Below are 26,545 nucleotides of genomic sequence, written 5' to 3' on the forward strand. Positions count from 1 at the left end.
AGAAGCTGGGAGGGAACCAGGCCAGGACAGCTGACCTGAACTGGCCAAATGAATATTCCATACCATAATTCATCATGTTTAGTATCAACTTGGGGAAGAAGGGCAGGAGGAGCCGATGACTGATTGGGGATGGGATGGGCATCAGTCAGCGAGTGATGACATTTGTATTGTGCATCACTTGTTTTTCTTGGGTTTTATTCTCCTCCCTCTTTTTTGTTATTTTCCATTTCACTACAGTTATTATTATTATATTTCACTTTATTTCAGTTATTAAACTGTTCTTATCTCAACCCATGTGTTGAGATAACCCTTTTTCCAGTTCTCCTCTTCATCCCGCTGAGGGGGAGTGGGGGGAGTGAGCAAGCAGCTGTGTGGTACTTATTTGCCAGCTGGAGTTAAACCACAATGTACTTAGAACTTCATCCTTCACCTGACTGATCTGCAGAAGCTAACTCTATAGTACATTTCTTACTAAGATTATTGGGCCCAAAAATCCCTGGGCAACCAAGAAGCTTCATTCATATCCAACAGGTTTTTTATTCTGCTACTCTGTGTCACAGCAACGAGCAGCCAGAAAAAGACGTTTGTTCGACTTGTGTTATAGAGGGGTTGTTTTAATGTTCTTTTCTATGTCAGTCTTACGTTGGGGCTTCTTGGTTCTTCTTCGTGACACAATGCAGATGAGTAAAGAACCCAACAGGACTCCGGCTATTGCAGCCACAATGACAGCCCAGTAGGGGACTGAAGGTTCAGATTTCTCCAAGCTGAGGTCTGAATTTCCAAATCCACTATTTCTCCGTGTGAAAAGAAAAGGTTTCTCCTACAAAGGGAGAGCAAAGGTTTTATTGACCACAGATCACTCAACAGGCAGCATTCCATTAATATGCCACTACACCTTCCCAGAAAGGAATTGTTGATCTTTAGACAATCATCTGTTGCTGCCTTCTCTCTATCTTAGACTAAACTCTTTCCTGCTTTATTGCCTGAAAGTTCCTAGAACAAAAAAAAAGGAGCCATCTCAGAATCAGGAGTGATGGCATCATTTCCTAATTTGCTTGTTGCAGACAACCAAATGGAAATACATAGACTCATTAGAACTGACTTAAATGAGAGGATTTCCACTGCAATGAGGATAATTTTTTGGTCTTAAATCTTAAGTAGATTTCTCTGTCTCTAACAAAATAGGAGTATATTTCAGCTATTTAAAGCCTTCACAAACATACTCTCTTAAAGAGCTTTACTAAAGAGAAGAAAGGAGAAAAGTAGAAGTAATTAATGGAGAGGACACCTTGGCCTTTACTTACTGGGTTTGGACACTTGAGTTTTGATCTGTCATAGGTAAAGTTGTTGTAAGTCTGCTTTTCACCAACTGGCTCCAACTGAAGAAGAAAAAAGCAACAGTAAACAATGATGAATTTTTTTCCTTCTCAAACTCTCTTAACTTAGGCAGTTACAACTTCTTATCCAATCTTTTGGTGCTTGCAGTAATGAAGAAATGTGGTAGAAGGTGCATGGGAATGTTCACAAACATTTTAACCCTCATGAACTGAAGACATTGAGAATCTGATGTACTGGCTGCAGAATAACTCCCTTGGAAGCAAGGAATAGGAAGAAGCCTTTCCTCCTTTTGCATCACTCTGAATACCACATAAATATTCTGCTAAATAAGGTGGTTTACTATATATCTGGTTCTCCCATGTGCACATCTCAAATGGCAGTATAAACCACAATGAAAAAAACCCCACATGATAGATGTTAGACATGTTACTTAGCACATTACTTAAAGAAAGATGCCTAGGTGTCATGGCGATGTGAGTGACTTCAGAAATGACCTAGAGTTGCAGAGACAGAATGAGATGGTGCCAACCTTTGCAGTCTTCACTCAGACAAGAAATTCCCTGGGAGTTATAGCTGAGGTTGGGTTCACAAGATTGCAAGAAGTGAGTTAAATAGAGCCTTTTATATTATCTGTTGTCAGCTAAGTTGCAGTAGCTGACCATAGGCTCACCTCAAGTCCATTTCAAACTCAACATAAAATATGTCCAGGCTAATAGCAGAGCAGTTGTGGTTGGCTAGGAGTGCACATACCACCAGTTACCATAGTTAAACTAACGAGTACAGGCTTGCTCAGTCATGTTAACTGAAGTGTTTACAATTGTTGTATGGACATGCCTGAAGTAATGACTTCAAGACTGGCCCATAGGAAACTGCAGAGTTGTCATCCAGCACTTCAGGGAATATAGCACAGAGGACTGCTGTTGCTTCTGCTATTGTCCATACAGGCATTTACTCTCCTCAAGGGATTAAAGTGTCAGCTGTATGCTGAAAAGAAACAATACTGCAACAAGCCCAACACAACATGGAAAAAACCAATTTCTATCCATAGGATTCCCATATGGAAATACTGGGAATATTTCAACTCTCTAGCTCAGTTAAAAAAACAAAAGGGAAAAAAAGAAAGAAGGTAGTACAGACTGAAAAATAAAAAGAGATGAACCACATTAAAATATGACTAGGGAAGGGAAGAAAGCTAACTGGTGAAGAGAAGATGAGAAGCAAACCAGAATGCCAGATTTTGCTGGTGGTTATGAGTTCCTGCTGGACTTTTACATCACTTGTCTAGTGATGTAAGGGAGTCCTAATCCCTTGGCCAGCCCACCAGCTAAGGTAGTGAAGACTGAAACTGCTAGTTTTGTTTCATCTTAAAGAGAACAGCTCAGATTCTGATGTGGTTGTTGGTAAGATGTGTGGCTGATGTCTTGCAGCATTCTGCCTGCAGTGAGACTGGTTATTTGTAGATAATTGTAACGCTTCCCTTGCCAGGGCACTTGGTAAGGATTCTGGCACAGAGCCCAGATGAAAGATGATAAAGTGCAAAATTCTTCAACCATCCATGCTTACTTCATCTCTATGCAATCTGTTCTTCAGGAGCATTAGCTTCTGAGCTTTGAAGATGACAGTAACCCGAAGTCCACGAGCAGACAGGACAACTTCTAGAAGAAACACACAGCTCCTCTAGAGCACATGCCAAGCATGGAGGCAGAACACAAGCTAAACACACAGAGTCCATGTGCTCTTCACCTGGGCCAGAGAACTGAAGAGGTGGATTTGGGACCAGTGGAAGCCCCTTAGGACTAGAGAGTCCTCTGACTTCAGAGAGCAGGAGCACACTTGGCTGTGCACAAAGCAAAAGGGGCAAAGAACATCATGGTGAGGGATAGACTCCTTAAGCCATCCCGATCCCTGTATACACACAGTGGCCAGGCACAGTTTGGCCCTTTATGTGTACTAACAAGAATCCATGTCATTTGGCCACAAGGCTACAGCCTGCCGAGCTTTTCAGGGAACAGGGAAACAATAAAGCCTTACTGTAAGCTTGCACAGCCTTTCCGTACATGGACTGCAAGTGAAAAGCAGGGATGTGTTACAAGAACCAGATTTAAATAGTAAACAGTAATATCTTCAGTTGGCATACACCAACAGATCCCTGCGGGAGGGAATAGTTATGCTTCACATCAGTAGGACACTGATCCCTCCTGCAGTAGAAAGCCTTCTGTCAATATCCTTACATGCGTAGGAATTGAGTGACAGTCTGGACAGAATAAAACTCCGATGGCATAGAGAAAAAAAGACTGATGGTGATTCAGGAATGAGTAATGGCCAATAGGAATACCACATGGCAACAGAAACCCAATTTAAGGCTACCATATGTCCAGATATCATCTTTTTTCTTCTTGAAACCTTCAGCCATACTCAGTTTGAATTTTTTTCTACATTTGCCTGGGGTTTCTGGGCCACCATTAGCCCTGTTTAAGCTATGAAACACAGTGAAGCCTACCACCCTGCTGTCATCTGGAGTCCCATACAGGGAAGGCTGATGGAAAACAAGCAGATTTGCTGCATGTGCACAAATCGATTATTCCGAGTGCACGTGTGCATTGTATGACCACTGCTTTCTATAACCCTGAGCCTACAGCTCCTTATGCCATACTGGGCAACTGCAAGATTTCTGCCCTGTGTTTCCCAGTCCTTATGCTCCAGCTTATTCTGGGGTATCCTGTGAGTTTCTTATCTTGCTAAAACTTTTACTTCAATGGAAAAAAATTCCCCTCCATTTATGGTTGTTTCTTGTACAAACCAGGATACAGGATTTCTGCTTGCACGATGTATTTGGGTACTGGTGTTTATGAGACAAGAGGAGTAAATGTTGCTGTGGCATGAAAACACCATAGTCTTCCTTCCAGCATGGGGAAACATTATGTTTCTGAAAGCAACTGTGATCTTGGAGTTATCAAGTCTAGCATGTGCCTCTTACACACTCTTCCAATGCTGTTAAAAAGCTATCATTTTCCCCCAAATGACGGAAGGAATGTGACTACAAGCAGAGGCATCATAGTTTTGATGAGCCCCCCGTTAGTTTCAGTGACTCTACTAGAGTTATCTCAGATACTAGAGTGGGTGGTACAACATGTCCACACTATTAATGGCAGCAAATATTCAGTCACATATATGTTTTCCTGTTAAATGTTACAGAATTCACTGAAGAAGGGCAAGCTCATTGAACAGACATTTTCAGAAAACCTACAGGACTGAATGTTTAACTAGGCTGATTTTTTGCTTTAATGCAAGTTATTTACCAAATCACAAAGGAATTTTTTCTTACCTTAAGACTCTCAGGATTTCTCATTTTGAATGAGCAAAGACCTACACTGTTTCATGCAACATGATCACTTTGGATTGTGTTCCTAAGCAATGCAGACTGAAAAGAGTCTTTAAAATTGAGTAGCCCCCCCCTTGCTAGGATATAAATTTTATGTCTTCCTTCCTCTTTTGTTTCAGACACCTTTATCATGATCTTTGTAGGGACTGCTACCACAATCACATAGGGAACTGGGTTGTAGCCTCTTACCATATTATTCCAGAGAGCCATGGCCATCTCAGCATAACCTCTTACGCTGAAATGAAAGCAGTCTGCAGCAAAGAAACTCAGATCTGGCCTGCTGGTCTGCAATAAAAGCAAAAATGTATTTCTCAGCACATTTCAATCTTTAAGATCTGCCATATTATATCTCATATTGTACTGTACTTGGTATACCCGCTTCACAATTTTGGTTATCTTCCTAAAGGCAATATGTTCATATTTTGACACTGGAAATCAACTTAGGTAGTCCTAACTGAGGGATGATTACTGCACCTTGAGACCTCCTGTGTAACACAGCTTGCTCAATTTCACACAGTAATTTTCATAGCAAAACTAAACTTCTCTTTAAACAATAGTCACAGCTGTTACACTGCCATTGACCCACACTCCACTTTGTATAGAACTGATAGAAAACTACTTATTATGGCTTTTTAAACTTCCATAACTCAGACTTACAACCTTTCAGGTGTTGAAATTTCTGCTGAATTTCAGGCAACAATAAAAATGGTGGGCTTATCCAGCTGTGGCAAATGTATGTCTTAGGAGGAATTTGCCTCACCTCATCAATACCTGCATGGTGACCATTGTTAAACTTGAAGGCTGACAGAAAAAAACGGGGATGGTATGACAAAAAGATCAGTATTATGCAAAACTGGGTGGTTTTGACCAGGATTCATGCTGAATATTTGTATCCTTAACTACTCAGCATACATAATACTAAGGCTGGAGAAAAGAAGGAGAATCAGTGTTTGGTTTCAAAGGCTGTTTCCTGTTTCCAGGTTGGAATGAGTCAGGCATTCAAGTGCTAGTCTCCATTTGGAGAAATCCTGAACATATTCCATAACCTAGATGAGAAGAAAATTGAGTGCCAATTAACCCCCTCAACAGGGGAAGCAACATGCAGTTTAGAGGGAGACAGAGTGCCTAGGTCTAATGTGTACACAACTATGAATGTTTCCTAAAGCTATTTTGATTCACAGGCAGCACAGTCTTTCCTTGTCTTCTCCTCTGTCACCTCTTATCACAGGTTCCACCCTGTGCTGCTAGACTGTGCAAAGAGAAGAAAACACAGTCCTTGTGGCACGGATCTTACTGACTTAAAAGAAATCAAGACACTGGCCCTTACATAATGGGAAAGAAAAACAGGACTCACACTATCCAGGGGCAACAAGGTGTTTCGGAAAAACGGCTGTGTGACAACAGCAAAGTCCTCACGGTTTTCATACCGACCACTGCTGATCAGCTGCAAGGCTTCAGCCTGTACGGAGTGTAATTATTGGAAACAGAAAAGTTACTTGCAAGGCTCATCTAGGATTTGTCAGCCATCAAAAATATGCATATTACACTTCTTTCAGTGTAGGAAGCCGTGAATTATTAGTATAAATCCAGTTAAATGTTACAAAGCAGTCGAGAAAATGGCTAACAAAACAATTTGGTTCATTAAGAGATTTTCATGAGGAAAATGCACAGAAGCTGAGTTAATTCAAACAAATATAAAAATAACAAAATTAATAAAGCTACTTAATTAAAAGAAAAAAAAGGAAAAAAGCTATTCAATCCTTACTCACAGAAACCAATGCTACACAATTGCAATGAGATTAAACTTTACAAAGAATTATAAAAAAGGAATAAGACCAAAATTTTTAGATGTGACAAATAATTCAGAATGCCAACTTGAGGCTGAAGTGCATTTGATTTTCCAGAAAGGTGTGCCTGAATTAAAATAAAGCTTAAACATTGAAGAATTACCTGCCACTTTCAAAAACTACGGTCACAGACATTGAGATGGACAAAAACCCCCCATCTCATTATTACTTGCCATCTTATGGGTATAAACTGTAATGCTCCTGATCATATCTCAAAACATTCCTGATCCCACTTCCATAGTTAAGGAAAATGACCCCTCTAGTAGGCTTATACTAGCACTATCCATTTTTTTGAATTTTTTGAGCTTTGTCAGATTCACTGGACAACATCCGCTGCCAGAGCCAGAATGGAGGACTGGATAACTCAGTGTGATCTGATACAGTGATTCCTGTATTCATAGAACATCAATGGAAAAAGCTTCCACTCCAATAGCTATTTATAGCCTCTTAATTTTGAGTCAATCTTATGCCTGAGGCCGTGAACAGTTACTCTCAGATAGCAAGCTGACCCATGGTTGGTTTAGTTATTTTTTTCTGCCAAAGGTAACCACAAAGCAACTGAAGCAGGGTAATTTGTCACTCTTGCAATGACATGTTAATTCATGTGAGCTATTCTTTGGGTTCGTAACAGGCAAACACATATCAGCAAAGCAGCCATCATCACTAACTCCTTCTCGGCTGTTGAAACAGCAGCTGGAAACATAAATGGTCTTGATCTGCATCCAGCTCAGAAACGAGGACAAATCATTAGGAAACGTGGAAAGACTTGGACTGCTACTATCTGGTTATCTGGGTAGAGTTTTGATTAGGCTGCATCCAAGCTATTTCCAGGTTACGTCTCTCTATCCTGCTGAGGATATGCATGAGCGAAAGGGTAGTGAGAGAAGCAATATAAAGAATGAAGATGACCAGTTACAGAATCAAAGTATTACCTGAAAATCCCTGTTAACTCTTTTAATTTCTTGTAGTTCAGGAGAATTTTCTTCAGGGTTTAAGAAACATGGACAATTTTTCCTTCAATGAAAGAAATACTACAATTAAAAGCCAATCTTGAATAGCTTATTTGCAGTTCTTCAGCAGTGTGTGGTTCACATCAAGAAGCTCAGGATGGGTGCTCAAAGCTCACATGCAGAGGGAGAACCACCTCATTGGCTTAGAAATGGACAGACATTTCAAAAAAAAATCCCTACTGACTGTTCAAAATGAACACCTGTCACAGCTGGTAAAAGCTGTGAGATCCACAATTCCCGAGTCAAACACAAAAGTGTGTAGTATGCCACATATTATCAGGAAATCATATGTGTTAGGATGTTAAAAAAGCCACACCCTACAAATAAGCTTACAGCAGATCTTCAGATGTCGAAGTTTAAAGCTGAAAAAGACAAACTGTTCATGTAGTCTGAGTCCTTGCATCACTGTGTTTTATTTTGTTACTCCTATATTAAGAGGTAATAACTTGTGCTTCACTGAAACGCATCCTCTAAGAATGTGCTTGGAATGAATATGAAGACATCAAGCAAGACAGTCAATTTGTTATTTTCCCTTCTAGTGTGTCCAGTAGTTAATCACTTGTATTATTAAAAATCTGCGCCTAACTTCATCTGAATTCATTCGGCATCAGCTTCCAACTACTGGCCTCTGTTGTACCTTTCTCTGCTAGACTAAAGAGCCTTTTCATGTCCGTTCTGGCTCCTGTAAAGGCACTGCTGCTTTCCAAAATGAGACCCTCAGCCTTCTTTGAGGTAGGATTTTGGTGTCCTCCATTAGGTGTGAAAAGCTGTTCCCTGTTGTGCACTCTGCTGTGTGCAGCCCAGCCTGCGCCATAGGTAACGCAGCACTGGGTACAAGGAGAGGCATCAGGGATGTCAGCCTATGCTGCTGACCAGAGAATGGCTGGGCAAAAAAGGCTTTGAAATTCAGTGGTACAACAGTTATATGTTGACTTGTGCTGTGACATGCTGCCTTAGAGCTGAGAAGTGATAACTCCACTATCTACAGGTGCATGCCTTTTAGGTGAAGTTTTGGAAGAAGTCATAGGAAGTTGATGGGAACTAGTGCATCAGGTAAAGGCTGCAATGCAAGTAGCTTGGAAAGTTCAGTGTGGATACCTACTGTAGAAATTGAGATTGAGCCAAAAAATTATCACTTTAAAGGCAAAGACCTGTTTTGCTCACTTACTTTGCTGTCAAAGCACACCCTGAAGAGCTTGCTGTGATCTGACGCAGTCCAGAAAACTCTAGCATCTCCACCATGTTGATAAAGACTCTTGGGAGCTGCAAGGATTATAATAACCAGACATACCAAATAACAGAACATGATACTACTACAAAGGGAGCAAGAAGTGCCATCCGTAGGTCAGGGAGTCAGTGCAAACTGCACTGACTGCAGCCAATGGCATGTGAAAGGATGATGTATAAAGAGAAGGGGAGGGGCACATACAGTGGATGTCAGCCAAAAAAAAATTCCAGCAGCTAGTACAAACTAGCTGAAATGCTGCTTCACTCCCTGGGACATTTCCATTTGCTCAAAGGCAGATGAAACTGTAAGGGTTGGTTTAGTCACCAAAACTGGCAGTAGGATCATGTATGTTTTGTTCACAGAACAAGTACTGCGAAACACACTTTTCCTGAAACTGCAGCCTGCTTTCTCAGGGCATTAGCTAATACAGTTGTTGAAATGCAGCACTGAGGAGCAGTCTGACTCCAGCTATTTGAAAGATGACCTTGTATGAAACATAATCACTGACAGTCTACCAGAGGTGGAAAAAACGTCAGTGTGTTTGCCAGGAACATAGCTTGCTAGGATATCTTAAAAGCTTACCTCCTCATAGAAAATATCCAGAGTGTCCTGAAGGTTCTTTACATACTTTTGCACTGAATTGGTTTCCTATGTTAAAAAGAAAGAAAAAAAAATTGGATCAGTCTTTTTTCAGGAACCAAGAAGGTGGTCCATGAGAAGATATACCAACTCAATGTTCCTTTTTCAGCAAATGTATTTTCAGATCAAGAAATGTATTGCCACATGTACAGAGGTTATATAGTGCTTGTGTTTCTATGTCACTAATATATTCCCCTAATCCCTGCAGAAAATCCCAAGTTACCTCGGCAGAATCTTTCCCTGATGAATGACTATATAGATCACATCTTTGGATTTCCTGTTGTCTTTTATGTGACCCAAAACAGATTTGGTTGTCTTATGAATAGAATGATACTTTTTTTCCCAAACTGCCAATCTGGGGAAACTGAGATGAAGGCAGTCAGGCCCCACAAAACCCATAAGCAAAACAACTTTGTAACTATAGTTATAGAGGTGAAGTTGAGGGGACAAAGGCTTCAGGCAGCAGCCTGTAAAGGAAAAAGAGCAAAACAGAGAACAGTGCCTGGTCATTTCGATAAGCTGGGGTCCAGACCTCCAGTCTGTGCCACATAGACTGTTTCAGAGGGGATGACCACAGATAGCTAGAGAAAAGACATCTTTTTCTCTATAAACTGATATTATTTCTTTTGATGTCACTCTGAAGCATTCTCAGTATATATTGTGTGGAGATACTTTCCAGAAAACTTCATTTGTGTCCCATAAAAACATTCCTAAGACATCACATTGATTGCTTTGTCCAGTTAAGCAGGGAGTTTATTCTTGGTATTTTGTTCGATATAGGGCAGGTTCCTATTTTTAAATAATGCGTTTCTCCAGAGCTGCAGTGCCTCAGTATTAAAAGCTGTGCACTTGTTTCTGATACAATACAAATGAAAGGAGCTGGACTTTAAGTGCTTTTTAAACAAACAGGAACTTTGGCTCCCTGAAAGAGAGAAAGGTTATATTTCCAGGGCTGGTCATCTGCCAAATACCTGGATAAGCATGCCTAATTCAGAGATACAAACCTTGTCCAAGCAATACTGGCACAGGTCGCTGCCTCCAACAAGGACAGTGATCAGCTTCCAGTCTTCCTTGAAGTTAATTTTCTAGTGGCACATAAAACAAACAGATTGTAGCATCCATTGCTTAGGCATACAGAGGTAACATTCACAGATGGGGCTAAATGGGGCACAGACAGCAGGGTAAAACAAAGGAGGTATGCTAAGTTAAGTGGGCAAAAGAAAAGCATCTCTCCAGGGGAAAAGAGTGAACTGTTTGCTAGTCTACTGCAATTCACCTTGGCTTTTCTGAGAAAATTCCCTTCAGCAGACAAGATCTGTCAGTGTAAACAAGCATGGAAATGTGTCTGTGACAGCAAGAGTCCCTAAATGAAAGTTACCTTCAGGACAGGGATGGACAGGAGAGATTTGCCAGCCATAGCTGAACACTGCAGGCAGCGTGGGGATAAAGCAGTGTGGGAGTGGAGGCTGGAGTGACTCATGAAGCTGTGGAACTGGAGCTGCTGGGGATCCCTGCCAGCTGGGCAAGTATTACCCCATGGCCAGGAGGGGCGAGGGGTGCCCCGGGGAATAGACAGCTGTATTAAAATAGAAGAGTCCAGGAGGCTGGTGACTTCACTGAGCTCATATAAGGGCAGCTGCAGCATCCACGTCACCACAAGCTAACAATAGGCACTGCTGAGAGCTGGATCTCATCAAAACATTTTGTAACGTTCAGTACAAAGCAAGGAATCAAAGGCAACTATTTTTAGTGTGGTGCATTTACATAACAAACATCTGCGAAAGGATCCCACAAATAGAGGGAGGGCCTGGGAATCACCCACAGGTCTGCATTCTCCTCTTTAAACAAGCACTTTGCTTTTCACTTTTAGTGAAAAGGCAGTGGGGCAGGGACACATCCCCTCCCCCTTTTGTTTTTAATGCATACAAAGCTCTAGATCCTCTTCTATTCTATTGAAGATCTACGCCAGCTCCCTTCACTCTGCCAAACAATTGGTAATGCAGAGTAACTGACAGTGGGGTGAGCACGCAGCATCCATCAAGAACGCTGGCATGGAGAAACACATGCTCTGAAAAACCCTGCTTATTCAGTACCTTCCTTTCCCATTCAGTCTGAGCCAAGGAGCACCAGGCACTCCTATTCTCTTAGAAGGAATGCTCTCCCTGACCCAAGAGCTCACACCCAGGCAGTCATCCACGCAAATTCACTTGGCGCAGGGCAACCTTGGGTTTTTCACAGATTTCTTCCCCCCACCCCACACTGCAGCAGCAGCCACCGAATTAAAGCAAGTCACTCTTTTGGTGCCCTTTGTAGCCCTCAATGGAGTTGGCACAGCAGAGTGGTCCACAATACTAGATCCCCTACTAATTCCCTAAAAGATTGAGATTGTGATGTGATAGGGATTCATCCAACTCTGAGGTTTCTGGTCACTGATTAATTATTTACCTACTCAAAACCAGAGTTTCAGATGGCTTATTCTCCCGCAAAGACTTCAGTAGTCCCTCTTCCCAGTATTGTGAATAGTGTGATTCATATTGGTCTGCAGGTACCTTCTCCACCAATTTTACATTCAGACTTTATGACCTCCACTTTGAATGTTGCTGCTCAACTAAGCAGTCCTGTGATCTCACCAGAACCTTCAGACTTCTCTTCCTCACTCCCATCCTTACATCTTCTGGTTGCACTGCACCCTACATTAGTCTCTGCCTTGTGTGTTTGCATCTTATCTGCATGGATTTGTATAGGTAAATTATAATCTACTAAAGGCTAATTCATCTGGCACATTCACCTTGGAAAGCACAGCAGAGACAAGGACACTGACTTTTCTTTCATCAATAAATGACTCAAGCATGCTTCATGACTCAAGCATCCCATCAATTAAAATCATTTCCCAGAGACCACGGAACCACTGAAGGTTTGCCCAAGTTCCACTTACCGAGCTGCTTCTCATTAGCTCCACTAATTCACGTGCTTGGGCTGGCATATTACTAGAGAGAGAGGACGGAAGATTTTATATGTGTGCTCCAAAACCACATCATCTTCTTGATCTCCCACTCCTCATTTCAGGGAATTTTAGGATCAGCAGAAGTCAGTATAAGGAGAGTGATGCCTCAAAAGGATGAGCAAACATTGAAGGACCAAGTTGCACAAGTGAATAATCTGATCTGAAAGGACTTCAGCTGGGATGGCTGCCAAATGGCAGGCAACTGGTATGAGTTCTTCCCATCTCAGAGTTGGCTTAAGTGCATTTTGTTTGGAAAAAAGCACTAACACTCAGATGCACAGAAACATTTAGTTTAGTCCCTTCAAAACCTAGTGGTGGAGTTTGGTGCTTACACAGAAGCTGGGCACGTAACCAGCCTTTCTGATCTGGCCTTAAATTCCTATGTCTTGTTTTATGGCTGAAAGATATTGCTTTTATTGTGGGACTGCCAGGCTAGAGAGTCCCAGTCCAGCTCTGGGCAGGATGCAACGTCCACAGGCCAAAGCACAAACCATGCTGAGACACCAGCTGGAAACGAGCTCCTGATGTACCAGAAGAAGACTATGCTTGAGCTAATAAGCCCTGCCTCTCTCCAGCACTCACACAAATGCAGTTACATTATTTGGATTCCCAGAACCATATTGATCATGCTGAGTCAGCTTTGCTTGGGGCACCCGTGAAATATTTAGTAGCTACACAGGCTTTGCTAGCTATCCTAAAATTCTCTTGCAGCTAATCTAAGGGCTGTTAAAGGTGTCACAAAAAGTCCTGGAAACAAATTGCATGAGTATCCATGGAGCAGGCACAGTGTATACAAACCCTTGCACAGCCATACAAACTCTTACACATTCTGGTTCTTACCAGACTAGTAGATTTTTAGTTTGGGAGGACAAAGAAATTAATTCCTAGATGCTCATTCCGTTATTTTCCTTTGCACTGCAAACAGAGATAGTTTTTAATGCCATTAGTGTAGCAGTGGCCTTCTATTTGTTAGTTTGAGCCACGTTTCCCAGAAATCAAGGAGTAAATGAGAGATGCACATGAATTTTTTCTCATTACAGATATTGCCTGGGGCAGTGAATCAGGGACTTGCAAACTGAAGACTGGGCAGAAAAAGGTACTGGTAGAATTAGAAGCATAACTAAGGCATTGGCTCAGAAATTATGGGCAGAAATCAAATAAAGAAAGAAAGTTTGTCTCTGATTTAGAAAAATAGGTGCATAAATCCCCCAAACACTGAATTGCATTAAAAAAAAAAAATCAAACCCACAATCAAAAATATGAGATCACAGAAATATGCTCGGTACAAGCAGATCACCAGTATTAACTCAACCTTGACATGTGTCTCAAAGGTAACCTGCCACTACATCAGTTCTCACTCCTTTGCCCTTTCTCATTTGTGATTGTGCTTACCGCGCTGTGGCATTTCTCTCTGCAACGTTGAATCCAGCTGTTTCCTTAGAAATGCCAGTGGAGAAGCCAAAGAGGTTTGGATTGAATTTCTTCAAGATATCTTAAAAAGAAAAAACACAGTGTTTAACCATTCACAGCACAAACAGCAGCATTGCCTCCTGCAGAAGGACAAGCCAGTTGAGTGGTGAGAATATGGACCTGAGTTTTCTCCTTATTCACTGTGACTTTATAGAAGCTACAGGAACACCTGCTTTGGAGACTCTAGTTACTGCCTTAATTTCAGCACTGCAACTATTTCTCTCCATGGACTTGAGGAATTGGGGTCTGGTCGCCCAGGGGATGCAGAGGTCCCAGGCAACTCACCAGTCTTGAATTCAAGTGTATTTGTAGTAAAGAGTATTCGTGGTTACTTTCTTTCATATACCAGAAGCAAACACTCTGAAAATGGTCATCTACGTCTCACTTCTCCCAGATAATAATATTTATGGTAGAGAATGAATTTTATTCACTTTTCTAGATTTCACTGAAACCCTCAGTGGGGAAGCATGATGCCTGAGCACTGTTTTTGTTACTGTGCCTGTAGTGATGTCTGAAACCTCTTTATAGAGTCTCATTTATAATGCATAAATGAATTGCGCCTTCTGTTTTTCTTTGAACACAGGGCATGGTACAAGACAAAGCATATCAGATTTTATTACCAACAGTGTCAGGTATTGTCAAACCGCTTCACAGCGTGGATCACATACAAATAGATCAACCATTGTAAATCAAGTCCTTTCCAATTTATTGTCACACTGACCACTTAATGGTTTCTATGGCAACTACAGGGACCAATTACATAGAACACCAGGGCAAGAAATTTATAGTATTTTTAGATTTTTTTTTCAGTGCTACGTAGAAACTTGAAATCATCAGGAAGAAGTATAGCCTTGTCACCAGCCCTGCCTAGATGGACTGCTAATTGTCTCATAACCCTTCATTTGCACACAGCCATTACAGTCAATCACTGGAAAGCACAAAATAAGGGAGGAGTAGGACTGCCATGAACTTCTGTCACCTTCAGCATATTTATTCCTAATAATTTTGGTCAAAAGGATGATACAATCACATGCATGTCCTGTGATGTGGAGGGGCTGAATCAACTCTTCAGCTAATCAGGTCAGTCTGGGTTTCAGCTGTGACTCATATGAACTGCTCATATCTACAAAAGATGGATATCCCCACTGTTTGCAAGGAAAGAATGACCATTTCCAGGTGTTTCCTAGTATCCACTTAAAAGACTTGCAGTGTAATACTCAACTTCTGCTTTTCTCACGCTTATTTTCCATGATACTCACTAGGTAAAGTAGCCTGGATCTCCAGGGTCTCGTCACCTCCAATACTACAAAGGGAAAGAACAAGATCACCAAGTAGAGTTAATCCTGCAACCATCTGTCCTATTGTCACCATATGTTGTTACAGCAGCCCAAGAAGGAAAAACAACCTCCACCAAAAACACTAATTTCAAATAATAAGGAGATAAACCACAAGAATTCAGGGAAAGTAGTGAAAGGATATTTCACATTAAATAAAGCAGGGCATCAGCTAGGATAGAAGCTATGCCTTCAGGCTGGGAAGAGAGCATACTTGGAGAACTGATTTTTCACATGAAAATGCTGGGATGCCCACCATACAAGAGCATATTTCCTCACTAAAGTTGCTACACAGTACCTTGCTGAAACTACATTTATGTGCAGTTATGCATAGAAGAGACCGCATGAAATGCTCATTAACCATCTATCTGCAATTCTGCAATGCTGATTATGAAAAGATCCTCTGCCTCTACTATTTAAAAGCTGTCTGTGTGCGTAGCCACTACACCATTACACCACTTCTGGCAGCCCCTCCCGAAAATAATCTATGTCTGCAGATAAATACGAAGGGGGGAAGAAAGAGCGTAGAAAAGAATATCTACACATGCAAAGGCTTATAAGCCATATGCCTGCCCATATGAAGCAGGCAATTTCCTTCTACTCTAGCATGGATATTGAGATTCATACTCTCTGATGTGCATGATCTTTGTCCACTTTGCAATTGCAAAACAAACACCAAAAAAGCCCACAAGAATCTATTCCAGTCCTGACTCCTCCAATCCTTACCAAGCAATACTTGCTGTCAGCATCCTACCACTGTATTTTCACCAAGTGACCCACACACTTTTAACTGTGTGGACAAAAATAGAGAAAGACAAAAATGAGCATTCTCACCTCCAGGAAAGTCCCCTCCAGTCTGTTTCTAGGTCAGGTGCTTTGGCTCCTACTGCAGTCTGGAAAAAACGGAAAGAACAATTACAAAATGGTAATAGGAAAAAGGTCCTACAAATTTAGGTAAGACACACATCAAATTTTGAAAGTGCTGAACAATTTTGGTAACATTACTCTGCAAGCGGCCAAGCTTTTGCAATATCCCAGTTTTAGAATAAATGCTCCGTGTCCTTACTCGTCACCACACACTGGCCTCTGGGCAGCCCTGCATCTCTCATGCTTCAATTTCGCAGGCTTCCCCTCATATGCAAAAGCAACTCATCCAGATGGTAGACCACGGAGCATCGGAGGAGATCAGAGTGTAAGGTCAAGGACAGAAGGCTTTAAAACTACTATTTTAGCAACCCATTGGGACCCAGATTAACATCAACTGCTTTGTATTTGTCTGGATTTTTCTGATGGAAAATGCTTCATCTTGGCATTTCCCAAAGAAAGATGATTCTGAGAGACTTAATAAGCCAGGAAAAAAAGCCCTAAACACTGATGAAAAATTCCCAGCCAGTTTTAGCTGTACATAAATCAGAGGAGATGCTTTTTAATCTGCCAAGAAAACAAATCTTTGGTGTAAACTCCATTTTTTCTCTCCTGGATCCAGCCTGCTAGTCTAACATATAGTCTTGGTGAGGGCTTGATGACAGGCCTTTTTTTGCCAATATAGATAAGCATGTTGGCGTATCTGTTGCTTTCACTGTGCATTGGTGCTAAGAAGTCAAACAGATGCATTCTAGCCAGTGACATGACTAAATTGCTCAAAGTTTCATTAATCTCCCAAGTGCATCCAGACTGAGAACAGCCTTCCTTCCTGTACTATTGTATCGGGGCGAAGTTGGGATGTTATTTTTTGGTCTGTGTTTGTCCCTAGCCACCTGCGAAAGTTTATGTTTTCGCCTGCCAAGTCTACTGATAGAGCAGTGGATTTGGCCTTGGAGGGAGAACTTCTGTAAAAACTGTTTTAATTGGTCTGTTGTGATTGGTCGATTGCTCGTCAAGGGCAGTTGGAGGACAATGTGATGAGGAAGGTGATGAAGGCCTCCCCCAGCCTCAATTGGGAAGACCCCCCCCAATTCACTGCGCCTGCGTGAGGGGATTTCCAAGGTGCTCACGCATGCACAGGAGGGGGGCACTTACATAACCAAGAGGGTGGGATTGAGAGCCCCTGGAGGGGCGGTGCTGGCCACACCTCCCCGGGGCAGGTGCTCTCAATAAACTTTAAAAAGGCAGACTGGTGCCCTGAGGGGTTTGGCCCTGAGGGGTTTGGCTCTTCACGATGGACCAAGCTGCTTTCAGCGGGGACGCCTGCTTAAAGTGGGAGCCTGCCACCCCTCCGGGACATGCAGCTGCTACAGAGAGACCTCATTATTGGTTAGGATGGGTAAGACTTGCTTACAGGTGACACCTGGGTGAGTATGGGGGGGGAGCCTTCTTCCTAGGGTCTTTTATGCACTTTTTCCTCCGCCCTAATCCTTTTCTCTCAGGTGCCTGTCTTTATTCACCTTTTTTTCCCCTGTTTGCCACCTTTTTTCCTAATAAATAGCTATTGTTTTGCCAACTAGCAACGGTGTTTGGTTTATTCACGTACCAGGATCCCTCGAACCTGTTTTTCCCCTGGTTTTTCCACCCTTCCCTGTTACAACTATGAACTTTTACTATCTTTCAAAATTAAACAAATAAATACATAAAACCATCAGAACGAAGACCTTTGTGATGCATTTGAGTAGCTCACAGGACTGGGACAGACCTCCATCAAGGGGTTCTTCTATAGCTTTATCGTTTATTAGTGGTTTCACTTGATTTTGTATTCTTCAAAAAGCCATGCTACCAACTCAGCCATAGACACTTACTGCATTCAGGGATCTGGTGGGAAATACCAGAAGGAAAATCAATGCCTTAGTGGACTTTGCTGCTGCAGTCTTTCTGTGCCAGGGATGGTTATGCACTAAAAACCACACAATGCTGCTGATGTACTTTGTGTGCAGGAAGTGTGTGCATGTGTACCCATGTGGGAAATGCTCTGTCATTTTTTCTCGCCTCCCAGATAAGTCACTTAATAGAACCCCTAATCACACCTTGCTGTGGCAATGGCAAATAATAGGAACTGCATGAATAATGGCAATATGAGACTCTGCCTTGCTCAGCTCGAGGCAGAGACCTCCAGCATCATATTGTGGCCCTTACTAAAAGAATTTAAATTCTTAAAATAAGAGGTATGTGCTAGTGCACATGTCTAGCACTAGATGTGGGGGAGGAAATAAAGCAATTAAGTTTAAGAGTCATTGCAATGGGTAGGAGGGAGAGTTGTAGGTCTTTACTGAGGTCTTCGAAGAAAAGCTCAAAGCTCAGCAGCAGGGGGGAAAGCCAGGATTACATCAGGTCAGGCAAAATCAGTTTCAAAGCTAATGAGGAGGTCCATGATGCATAATGAAGACATGCACACCAGCCTGGAAAATAAGCCTGATCATTTAAGGGCTTCAGTCCCTTCAACTCCCTCTGAGCTCAACAGGAGCTGAAGCTGCTAGAATGAGCATCAGTTTAGCTCAGGAGTTAAAATTCATTGGAACTGTTGACACAAACGTTTGCTTTCATCCCATGCCAGAACAGTTCTGTAGTGCTGTGTAATTCTGGAACTTTTTCTCAGAAAACTTCAGTGCAGATCTGCTGTATTCCTTGCTATTCTTTTCTAGGGCTTTTGTTGGTTTTTTTTCTTTTGGTGCCTAATTTTTTCTTTTCAGTTTGCATTCCTTGGCACTTGAAATACATCAGAGCTTTAAGTGGAAGATGTCTAATCTAGGAAGCAACATCTGAAAGCAAAATTCTGAAATATAGAGGTTTTAGAATTATCTCAAGTGAGAAGCACTTCATTCTGCAATCAATTATTTTCACGGGAATTTTCAGCAAAATCTCTCATTGCACAAAAAATTCCAATTGCTTCCGTCTTTTTTTTTTTATGTCAGAAAAGACTTCCTATAAGGCAGCCACTTCCCTTTTCAAAAACACTTGAATAAACTGTGTGCAATAGAGAATGGGATCCCATTTCTGTCCTGGCCTGAATTATTCATTACCAGATTTCACAATTGCCAGTGTCACTCATATCCCTTCAGGCTATTTCTTTGCAAAGGGAACCAGGTAGATGAGTTTTGCTTTGCCAAGCCAAAGCAATTTGCTTTCTATCTGCTGATGCCTGATGTGACAACATCTAGGCAGAAACTGACAATTGCTCTTTCCATTCTAAACATGGGAATGCTGCAGTACTCACAGTCAGGGAATCTCCCAGTGCTCCTATGACTCTGATGTCAGCAGGTCGTAGCTCATGTACTAAAAAGCAGTAGGAGAATAAAAGCAGGATTATTGACAACTGACGAGATACTGTTTAACAGAATAAAGATGCAAGTCTTAGGTTCCAATCTGATGGCATTTTTAGGGAGAATGAGGTTCAAGTTCTGTCTGTCAGCTAGGCAAAAGGCTTATGCCTTCTTGTCTTTGCTTGCATCAGTGTACTGAACTAACATGGAAAGCTGGAATTTAAAAGAGCTTAGGAAAAAATGGAAACAGTTTAGATATGTTTGCAGATGCATACATTTCATCTCTTTTAACTGGCTTACATGTTTGGGTCATAGATCAATGTATTTTAATTAAAAATCTCCCTGTAAAACCTTCCAAATACATGCAACATTTGTATAGTTTCCAGCTTGCTGAGCCACTAACCTTCCTAGGTAATTTTAATCTGCCATGTTGCTGTATGATAAATGATACATGAGTATGATAAATGTGATCACATTTATCCACAGAGCTCACCTGCTGTCATGCAGAACTTACTGTGTATGGCAAGACAGACTTTCTTCCTTTGCTGCTAAATATACCAGCTTTTATTGTTTACTTTCCACCTAGGATGTGCCATTTCAACATCTTACTGTTTTTAAAAACAAAAGATTAAATCTTTCCTATTTTTGATTTTAGCTTAGGAGTTCTTTCTCACCTGATGTTGGGACACGACTAGATGGAGACTGTTCAGGACACGATAACTCACTGCCCCAATTCTGAAATGGCAAGTTACAAAATTGTTTCACCTTGTGGTTAAAAGATAATACAGAATTCACATATGATTTAGTTGTACAGTGAAGGGCAAAACCGAGTTAAGACACAGATCCCAGTTTGGTGCCCATATAGCTCAACAGTCTTTTCCTCCTCTTAGTGGAATACTATCCAAACAATAATTACTTTTGCTGACATTTTCTAGCCAAAGCATAAAATTTTTCCAAAGGCAAAACACTTCATCACCAAATATTGCTTATGACAAAGTTCCATAAGGAGGATTATTTTTTTCTTCTCTCTACAGTCTGGAGATTTTGTCCATGACCTAGAAGGTAAGGTCTCCAGGTTTGAAGTCTTGCTTTGTCTTGAAAGATATCAGATGCAAAAAAAACCCCCAACAAAATACCAAAAAACAAACAAACAATAAAATTCTCTGCAAAGTTATAATGTTATATTAATGTACTATATAATTAATGTATTATTATATTAGCCAGTGAAGGGACTGAAACTTAAGTCCTATGAGGTGTGGCTGAGAGAACTGGGGTTTAGTCTGGAGAAAAGGAAGCTCAGGAGAAACCTTAATGCTCTTTACAACTACCTGAAAGAAGATTGTGATGAGGTGGGAGTTGGCCTCTTCTCCCAGGTAACATGCGAAAGGACAGGGGCAAATGGCCTTAAGTTGCACCAGGTTTAGGTTGGATATTAGGAAAAATTTCTTCACTGAAAGAGTGCTGAAGTACTGGAACAGTCTCCCCAGGGAAGTGGTGGAGTCACTATCCCTGGAAGTGTCCAAAAAACAAAGTAGACCTGGAACTTTGCAATATGGTTTAGTGGGCATGGTAAAAGTTTGAACTTGATGATCTTGGATGTCTTTTCCAACCTTAATGATTTTATTACTATATTATCATTCCCCATGTACTTTGCTAGAAACCTATTCTTTTCCCAGAAACTTTCAAAAAGGGCTTGCTTTCCCTGAAAAAACTTTGAAGCTTTAAAAGTTTCAGTAAAGAAAACTGTCAGGCTCTAAATAATTGTACTTTACCATACATTTATATAGGTGATATAATAGTTATTATGTGTATTCCACCAGCCGAAGAAATTGAATCAACCACACATGGCAGAACATCTTGGTTCACCAGCAGAGATAGCAGAGAAATGTGCCACCTGTGCTTTTTGGTAATGAGAACAATACTAGCTAAGAAGGCAGCAAGGGAGAAACTACAATTGTTATAATGGCCAGTCCCTGCAAGAGCAAAGACAGCTGCTTACAGTGATCTAAGGGCCAGCCCTGCTTGAAGCAGGAGGTCAGACAAGGGATGTCCTGAGGCCCCTTCCAACCTCAATTATTCTGTGATTGCACAATTCTGCCATTCAGAGTAAAACTACATGGACCAGAAAGCATGGTTTGGGTAAAAAAACATCACAACAAATTCATCTATTCTTGCAAAAAATGGTGTAATAGTCTCCTCTATCAGCCACTGAAGTCTGGTTGCAGAGGCTAGAAAAGACAGCTGGGCTTATTTTTAGATCAGAGAGGAAACTGTTCCTTTACTCCTTCTCTGCTGTTCCTTTCCTTTATCACTTCAGAAGCTGTTGCTGTTGAGATTCAGTGGAAGTGCAAGAATAACCCACTAAAACTATAACTCTAGCTCTACAGATAAAAATCCCATTGCAATCCTGCAAACTATAGCTTGCTAAAACAGGAACTGTTGCTCTTTGTAACCCTCAAGGCACACAGAGATTTTGATAATTGGGCTAGTCATGAGGACACCCAGTAAGCCAAACTATCCCAGCCCATTTTGACTGCCAATAAAGAATGGCTCCATTTCTTCAAGTCCTACACACGAAGTTTGTTTCTGCAGCTTGTTTAATCTACCTCGTGGTAGTTGCTCAGTCATGGTGGAAATTGAGTCCCTTTGAAAATGGGATTCCTCTCACCTTTGTATTCAGCCACATTTTCAATATGTAAAGGTGACTGCCCTCTACAGGTTGAGCTTACTTGAGTATATGGAAGTACAGTGGCTCGAGAACAGAATACATAAACCTTCCTCAGATCACAGAATCACAGAATATGCTGGGTTGGAAGGGATCCACAAAGATCATCGAGTCCAACTCCTGACTGCACAGAACCATCCCTAAGATTTAGTTACACCACATGCCTGAGAGTATGATTCACACACCTCCTGAACTCTGTTTGGGGTTTAGGAGTCTAGGCTAACTTCTCCATAAGGTGTGGAACTTGCTATCTGAATTAATGATGCATTCCAGGTTACTTACCTATACAACTGCACCACTAATATGATTAATTTTGTTTGGCTTTTAGGTAAACATTTGTTTACACAGGAAAAAGTGCAATGCACGACAGATTTCCCTTTTCAAAAATTGGTAATAGTTTATGCAATCTATAAATTCAGTATGATGTGTTAACCGCCACCAGATGCAGCTTTGCACAGTTTGCCTAAAATGTAGCAAAAGATGCAACAATCACCTCTATTGGCTCACTAGTGGGCTCCACAGGTGTGTAGTTGCTATTCTTGTATGTTCCCAGGAATGGCTTGTTCTGGGGAAAGAGGAAAAAAATAAGAGAAATAAGAGAAACTAGGCAATAAGCACATAGCACAAACCATAGCAAGTGATATCAAGGCATCATATCACCAAGAAAGTAACTGCCTGAGTTGCAAAATTGGAATCTGGATTTTGAAACCATGCTCTTTCCTTAAAACTCGCAAAATTTGTGTTTAGAACCTTATGGCAAAAATTATATATGTCAGATGCCAACTGCGGTTTACCATTTTCCTCTCCTAACCTTCCACAATTAGACTTTAAAGGTTGTTTAGTCCTTTCAAGAGACATTGATGTAAAGTCTAGACAAACCTGGGCAGACCTTCTGTGTCAGCAGAAGGGAGATGAAAGATTACTTACTAAAAAGATCATTCTTTCCTCTAAGAGAGGCTGTAGAGATTGCTTAGTTATTTTTTTGCCCTACCAGTGCAGCATGCATTGAGGAAGACATGTACATTGTATAGGCTAAAAAATCTCACCTGGATACCCACTTATCACAGTTAAGAAAAATTCCAGTGCCTGCATAAGGACATCTTAAAAATCACTAAAATTACAAGGCAAGCTTTTATTGTACGTGAAGTTGCCTCAAACAAATAAATTTCCATAGCTACTGGCACTTCTATCAATGACTTTTTTAAAGCACTGTGGTCTTACCATTTCTGCAAACACTGGCTTTTCATAGGGATATAGCTTTTCAAGGGATATAAAACTTTTCTTTGCCTACTTCTGAACAGCAACATCTTTGAATAAGAGTGGATGAAGGGAAAGAAGTATAAAATCCACATTATTTGGCACTGAAGAAGTTGCTTACAATTTAAGCTACCTGGAAAGATTACTGGGTAAAGGAAGTGTGATCAATTTGAGTGAATATGAGGACTTCTGAAACATGCTGATTAATAACTCAGGAGATAATCCTTTTCTGACAGGATGGACACAAAATGGACAAAATCCTCCCATATAACTTGAACACCTGTCTCCAGAACTGAGAGAGCAACTCAGCTCTCTGATCTACTCAGTTCTTCAGCTTCCTTGTTGAAACTGCTGAAGAAAGGGAGCCAATTATCGCTGCCTGCAGTGGTCATTTCCATGTACTGATACCTAGCAACTGTACTGCAAGTTTAGCAGCTTGTTTTGTAACTACAGAAGCAGCTTCCAAAGAGTCTGAAGTATCCCTGCTATGGATCAGACCAGGAAAACCAACCTGCTACTAATTCAAGAGATAACAAAATCTGGATTTTTCAAAGCTGCTGTGGTGCCCAAACCCCATTGATTTGGATAGGAAAGTTAATGCAGCATATTCTCATTTTTGCTGCTTGAGTTACCTCTGTATTTCACAAACAACAAAACACCACCTCTGCTACAACTGAAAACACACAAATCAGCATGTTATCAATCAGTATTCATGGCACAGCAAAAGGGCAACAGGACACCAAAGCAGGTACATGAGAGCACCTGCCACTCAGAGGTAAGCAGAGAAAAAAGCTTTAAGTAAACTTGTTCCAGATACACCGAACCTCTGCTCTCTGCAGCAAGTACAAGCACGCACAGCCTCCTGATAGCCAGCTTCCATGATGTGGGTATATTTACCTGAGCTGGACAGCCAAGGACGATGTCAGCCGCGAAATCAAATGAGTCAGCTTTCTGGCCTACAGGCTGTAACTGGAAACAAAGACAAAAGAACCTATTCTATAACTGTGTCAGCTCATCTTAAATTTGTATAACAATTCCAATCCAAACCAAACTAAATATACCTGTCACATCTATGTAAAGCTGTCTGTATTTACATACTTTGATTTACCCAAGGCTGAAATGCAACTACTTCTGAGAAAGAACATGGCAACTGCATAACAAAAGAGCAACTCTAGAAAGAAGCTTAAAATGGGAAGTGGAAAGCTACAGTGGGATCAGTTTAAACTCCTGGAGGATTTTGGCAGGCACATGAAGTACCTTGGAATTTCGCCAGGAAGCAAGGTCGTAAACTCTCTTCTCTTGCATAAAAGATGGTTAAGAGCGCCTCATTTTTTTATAGCTAAGCTGCATGATGGCATCTCCAACAAAAGGCTGTTTATGTGTAGAAGATAAAACCAAATCTAATTAGAGGTACTGCTTGATGATTGCAAGCAATATGTCAGCTGTTAAGATATTACCCCAAAGTATATAGAAATTATATTCAGGATCTAAGATACTGCCTGCAACTGCATGTGTCATCCCCCTGCACTGCAATGCTAACTAAAATGGGTTTGCTTAAGCAACCTTTAACAACTTATTTTTATGGAGCTTTACTCATTTCCAAAAGTAGTAAAACTGAACTGAATTAAAGCCACTTCAATTCTTAATGAGACATTCACAACACATAGATTTAAAACAAACTTCTAAGTAACCCATTTTAAACTGACGTATGCAGTTACAACTCTTTATTTGGTGGTTTCGCATCCCAGTCCATAGAAATATCATTCTTATTAAATGCTATCCTGCCTTTCATGACAGCTGGTAAAGTAGACTTGAAGTTGCTCAGCTGAAGTCACAAATGACTGTGATCATGCACTTACAGCACCCCTCTCCTCCCCACACACTTTAAGAACCAGGAGATTCTAGGCTGAGAGCAGTGTCAAAATCAGAGGGTATTTGACTAGCTAAGAAGATAAAAACACCAGGTTCAGTGCTATCCAGGCCTTAATTGCAATGCCTATTGCAGAGATCATTTTAATGGTAGTCAGGTCTTGGTAAAGACCTTGTTATGTGCAAAGCCTGTAACCTTACCATGGCATTCCAGAGAGCCTTGGCAAGCTGAGAATGGCCTTTCTGGCTTGGATGGAAGCAGTCGGGTGAAAAGTAGGAGACATCTGGATGCCCATCCTACAAATGAAAGCATAAAGGACATTGGAGTGTAGAAGAATCCACATAGTTCCAGCTTGGGATTGCTGAGACCGAACGAGAGTCAGCAATGAGACATTAATGCTACTTGTTCTCCTTGCTCCATTGCAGAAAGGCCCATGATTATCTGGTGATACAAACTGTACTTGAGCAGATCCATGAGCTACAGAAACACTTAACTAGAGATAATTATGTGCCTCCATGGGCAGATCCACCCAGAAGCAGCAAACCCAACATTTTCAGTTACGTGTGCAATTCCTCTTCAGGTTCTGAAATAAGGATGGGTTTCTCTCCTCTGCATGTCATCAGAACTGGCACCACAGGCAACAGGCACCATTATGCTCTGCAGTACCTTTATGTGGTAACAAACATGTTATGAGGCTTTAGCAGAAGGAACAGAGCCCAACTGCTTTTATACAGCTGTGAGTTTTGAAAGGAGCAAGAAGCAAGTAATTGTTCAGTGGAGGGCAGCCAGGCTGATGGAGCACACCAGTGCAGTCTCCATTCTGAGCAAATCTGTACTTTAACACAAATATCTTGGTTTTCACACAAGTACTGAGATTAGGGCCAGAGATGACTGACATAACTTTTTTGGTCAGAGCAGTCCTTCCTCAAAACTTGAGCAGGTCTTGATTTGTGGTGGTTGGATTTGCTTTTTAGAGACCTACTGCCAAAATTTGCATCTATGTCATATCTTTTGCCAAGTTTGGAGACAGAGTTTTCAGTTCAGGAACATCTGAACATTGCGTGAGATAAAAAGGAAAAACAGCATCTTGAACTTTCTTAAAACCTGAACTAATGCTTGTGAGACTATAAAAAAGTTCACAAATATTTTGCTTCTTCTGTTTTTATTTCTGTGTTCCCTATGCTCAGTACCAAAATCCCTAGGGATGACTTTTTTCACAGGCACCAGCTTCACACACACACACACACACAC

General features: G+C 41.2%; 1 protein-coding gene across 1 annotated transcript in view; it reads right to left on the minus strand.

Annotated features, from left to right (window-relative positions):
- Nucleotides 1–356: 356 nt before the first annotated feature.
- PLB1 (phospholipase B1) overlaps nt 357–26,545 on the minus strand; it is a 75,455-nt gene continuing 49,266 nt past the window's right edge. Inside the window, exons 40-56 of the mRNA XM_017834222.1 lie at nt 25,495–25,590; nt 24,322–24,393; nt 22,661–22,732; nt 20,117–20,177; nt 19,397–19,455; nt 16,087–16,145; nt 15,178–15,221; nt 13,841–13,940; nt 12,380–12,431; nt 10,449–10,529; nt 9,388–9,453; nt 8,746–8,840; nt 7,500–7,581; nt 6,075–6,179; nt 4,910–5,005; nt 1,305–1,379; nt 357–820 (exon numbers count right to left, since the gene is read on the minus strand). Of these exons, the coding sequence (XP_017689711.1) occupies nt 599–820; nt 1,305–1,379; nt 4,910–5,005; nt 6,075–6,179; nt 7,500–7,581; nt 8,746–8,840; nt 9,388–9,453; nt 10,449–10,529; nt 12,380–12,431; nt 13,841–13,940; nt 15,178–15,221; nt 16,087–16,145; nt 19,397–19,455; nt 20,117–20,177; nt 22,661–22,732; nt 24,322–24,393; nt 25,495–25,590 (1,437 nt within the window). The 3' untranslated portion in view covers nt 357–598. The remainder of the gene's footprint in view (nt 821–1,304; nt 1,380–4,909; nt 5,006–6,074; nt 6,180–7,499; nt 7,582–8,745; nt 8,841–9,387; nt 9,454–10,448; nt 10,530–12,379; nt 12,432–13,840; nt 13,941–15,177; nt 15,222–16,086; nt 16,146–19,396; nt 19,456–20,116; nt 20,178–22,660; nt 22,733–24,321; nt 24,394–25,494; nt 25,591–26,545) is intronic.

Source organism: Lepidothrix coronata, unplaced genomic scaffold, assembly GCF_001604755.1.
Source record: "Lepidothrix coronata isolate B3197 unplaced genomic scaffold, Lepidothrix_coronata-1.0 Scaffold230, whole genome shotgun sequence".
NCBI classification, from domain to species: Eukaryota; Metazoa; Chordata; class Aves; order Passeriformes; family Pipridae; genus Lepidothrix; species Lepidothrix coronata.